At 53.6% G+C, this 3,978-nt stretch overlaps 1 protein-coding gene across 1 annotated transcript; it reads right to left on the bottom strand.

Annotated features, from left to right (window-relative positions):
- Positions 1 to 2,818: 2,818 nt before the first annotated feature.
- Positions 2,819 to 3,229, bottom strand: LOC124670380 (histone H3.2). The gene has a single exon (XM_047206892.1). It carries the CDS (start codon positions 3,227 to 3,229, stop codon positions 2,819 to 2,821), a length of 411 nt encoding a protein of 136 aa, XP_047062848.1.
- Positions 3,230 to 3,978: the final 749 nt, after the last annotated feature.

Here is a 3,978-nt window from a genome sequence, read left to right as displayed (position 1 = left end):
ATCAGCGCTTGTTTACTTTGTGTAGCAATCTATGCTTCCCTGGACACAAGGACATGGAGGCTTGGTTGGTTAGAGTAGTTGCTTGGTGCACCGATGGTCATGAGATCGAATTGTACTTGCCACTGTTTAGTAGTAGTACTTTTTCTTTTATTTTTGAATACCCATTGTTAAAAGCCTGTGCCCGCCCATGGTTCTTGGCCAGGTGAAATGGAGTTGGTGGGAGCAGAGGACGCAGGGATTTGTAGGGTGAACGTATGACCAAGAACTAGTAGGAGAAGAAGAAACATGTTGAAGTCGAAGAGATGGGAGAACAGCCTGCCACTGATATGAAGCATAGAAATGGCATGTGCTACCTTAATATCAGGAAACGATGCAAACATAGTACAGCACAGGACAAGATTCAGTCATGGTGGAGACTGGGGAGTCCGACAGGTTCCCATGCCTTTGTGCCACGGCTTAAATCGTAAGAGCATGTCTAACAGGCCCCTTAAAATCCGCCCACCCCGTAAAATTCCGGCGGGATACGGGGTGAGCGCGGTTCGGACCGTCTAGCAGGTCCCGTATTCGGGCCGGCCCGTTTCGGCGGAATACGGGGCCCAGGAAATCCGCACCGCCGCCACCTACTTATACCGGGCGAAGGTGCGAGTGAGGGGTTAACCCCTCACTCGCAACCCTAGCTCCGCCGTGCGCCGCCGCCTCCCCGCTTAGCTCCGGCGAGCAATCCCCCACCGCTCGCGTCCGTATTTCCCTCGCTGCAGGCCATGTATTCTCGCCGGTCCAGTTCCGCGTCGTCCGCGAGCGGATCGAAGCGATCCCGCTCGCCGGACACCGTCGAGGAAGCGTGGCGGCGGCAATGCAAGCGCTCCGCCGTCGGGAGTCGCCGTGCGGCGTGCCGGTACGCCGGCGCGCTGTACATGCCGCCGTCGCTCCGTGAGTTCGCCGCGGGCGGGCGGTGGTACAAAGAAGAGCCGCCACTCAAGCCGATGAGCGGCGGCGACTTCGAGAAGTGGCGCGCCGAGTGGGAGCGTGACCGCGCGTCGAAGGCGGCGTGGGTGGCGCTCATCGGCAACACAAGCAGCGAAGGAAGCGGAGGAGGCAGAGGAGGAGGCGGCGTTCTTGCAGGCGGTGGCCGCATCCGAGAAGGATGCCGCCGAGAAGGCTCGGGCGGAGGCAGAGGAGGAGGCGGCGGCCATCGCCGCCGTCTGGGAATTCGAGGCGCGGGAGGCTGCCGCCAGGCGGGAGCCGTTCATCCCATTCGTCATCCTTGACGAGTAGATGTAGGATCTCGCATTGTATGTATGATCCGTAGTATGATCAATGAAAATGAACTATCGATAAATTTCCCGGGGTTTAAATTTAAAAAAATACGGGGCGAAATACGGGGTCTGCTAGACGGAGTGGTTCTTCCGTGAGCAATTTTTCGATACGGGACGAAATACTCGCGTTATACGGGGCAGAGGAATACGGGGCCTGTTAGACATGCTCTAACCACAAAGCTGTTGAGTGAAACATCCTAACAACGACATAAGGCCTTTAGTGATCACAATTCACAACAGCCATAAATTTGTCAGGTTCAATCAGCATCAAGGAAACAGAGACACCTGAATAACAGAACAGCAGCTAACTGCCAACTAACAAATGATTTTTCAGCTGTCAATGCTTTTTTCTTAGACTAGAGACTAAACCAGTCTTTGGAACACTTGCGAGTCTGCAATAACTGCTCTGGTTTAGCAGTGACCGTCTAGTTACATTTGGCCTCCGCGAGCTGTAAACAGCTTCACAGAATTACAGCACCCATAAAGCTACAGATATGTGACGAAAACTAGCTTATGCTAAAATGCAGACATCGCCTGGCTGGCAGCATGTATGCTCATCCAACTTGTGCTCTTCATGAAAGTGCATTACTCCCCTCCTCCCATCTTATGATAATAAAATTGCATTGATCGCAACCAGTCTTAACTGAACAATTGAAAGAAGCACGGATCATCTAACCAAATCTCGCATTCAATCCTCATGGAAACAAATAAACCTGAAACTAGCAAACTACAGTTGGTGGACTAGGGTTGATTCTGAACCCAAGGCATTCACAGCAATTCCGATCTACAACTTCTCTACCAGATAATAATGAACATGAACCCTGTCAAAACTTGTTAATTACTCACCGAGCGAAACGCTACGACCTGCGCTGTGCCGCAACGGACGAGGTCGGTCCGCCGCTGGCTCGCCGCGCCGAGCACTGGCCAAACGGATCCATCCTTGCGAGTGGCGGAGCCGCGGAGACAAAGGGCCAAGCAAGGCAACTGCAAATCTGCCCAAAGTGGTTGGCGTTTGTGGGGCGGGTCTAAATTGGGCCTGGGCCTGCTGATCAGGCAGTCACGGCAAGGCAGAGGCCCAAAACAAGGCAAAGAACTGTATATTCTACAGCATTGGCAGGAGCTCGGCAACACCCCAGATTCATTCCGATCAAGAAATTAAAGGGATCCCAAAATTAAAATCTACAGATTCAACATGACAATCGGATAAGTTTTCAAGCATCCATCGGTGGCAACTCGTGCAGTGCACTAAAACTAATTCAGTCCTGTCTGCTCATCGCATCTCATACAAGTTGCATACAGAAAATGGAGAAAATCATGGAAGAAATAACAGTCACATAGCAAACGCTGGTACCGTTTTCATTGAAACTGAGCCAAAGAGGCGAGCCATCACTACAGAGAGCATAATCAACATGCTGAGAAGCCACCACAACTAGGATCTACCATTCCCTAAACACACACACGGAGACACAGAAGACCATCAGATCGGAAGCGTCTGTCATCGATCAGGCCCTCTCGCCCCTGATGCGTCGCGCGAGCTGGATGTCCTTGGGCATGATGGTGACGCGCTTGGCGTGGATGGCGCAGAGGTTGGTGTCCTCGAAGAGCCCCACGAGGTAGGCCTCGGCGGCCTCCTGCAGCGCGGACACGGCGGAGGACTGGAAGCGGAGGTCGGTCTTGAAGTCCTGCGCGATCTCCCTGACGAGGCGCTGGAAGGGCAGCTTCCGGATGAGCAGCTCCGTGCTCTTCTGGTACTTGCGGATCTCGCGCAGCGCGACGGTGCCCGGGCGGAACCTGTGCGGCTTCTTCACGCCGCCGGTCGCCGGCGCCGACTTGCGCGCCGCCTTGGTCGCCAGCTGCTTCCGCGGCGCCTTGCCGCCGGTGGACTTGCGCGCCGTCTGCTTGGTGCGGGCCATCGGAGGTGGCGGAAGGAGCGAGATGGGATTTGGAGGATTCGAGGTTGAAATGGCGCTGTGGAATTGCGTTGTGAGATTCGGATCTGGGGGGCGATGTATTTGTAGCGGCTGGAAAGGCGGGATCGCAAAATATTTCGGGCGGGTCGGTGTTCTGTGCTGGGTGATTCTGGAGCGTTGATGGGATCGGACGGCCGGATGACGCCTCTGCGAGTGGCGATCCGCGAGGACGGGGAGAGTGGGATGCTATTGGCTGCGGTGACGTTGGGAGGATCGACGGACCCACCACTGGAGGATGTGGGCATCTTCTGTTCTTCTCTGCTGTTTTTCCAGCCCGCAGGAGCGACCCACCGGTCCACCGTCCACCGACCACCGACCACCGACCACCGTACAACCCAATGGTGTACTGCAGGCTATGGGCTATGGCCATTGTCGCGTGCATGGCTCATTCTGCAGTCTGCACAAACTGAAGGTTCAGAAGAAAAAGTGCTTAGTCGTGTCTCAACGGAAATATACCACTTCTACGAGTACATCGATGAATGGCGAGTGCCAATTCAGTCATCTGGATGGACACATTGCCATGATATGTACTGTAAAAGGGTTTGATTGGTTCTTAATCATATCTTGCAAAGCCTAAATTTAACAAGTGTGGCTAAAAATTTTAGAACCATAAAGTGTGGTAAAAATAGGCAAAGATTTCGTTCTATGACAAGTGGACCATATAGATTATGAAGCGTGACAATTTTAAGAAC

This window comes from Lolium rigidum, chromosome 7 (assembly GCF_022539505.1).
Source record: "Lolium rigidum isolate FL_2022 chromosome 7, APGP_CSIRO_Lrig_0.1, whole genome shotgun sequence".
Classification (NCBI taxonomy): domain Eukaryota; kingdom Viridiplantae; phylum Streptophyta; class Magnoliopsida; order Poales; family Poaceae; genus Lolium; species Lolium rigidum.
Note: the sequence above shows the minus strand (reverse complement) of the source record. Positions and strands in the feature narration are given on the sequence as shown.

What these genes read in the sequence shown, in the direction of transcription:
- LOC124670380 (XM_047206892.1), bottom strand. Translation starts at nt 3,229, where the DNA reads ATGGCCCGCACCAAGCAGACGGCGCGCAAGTCCACCGGCGGCAAGGCG.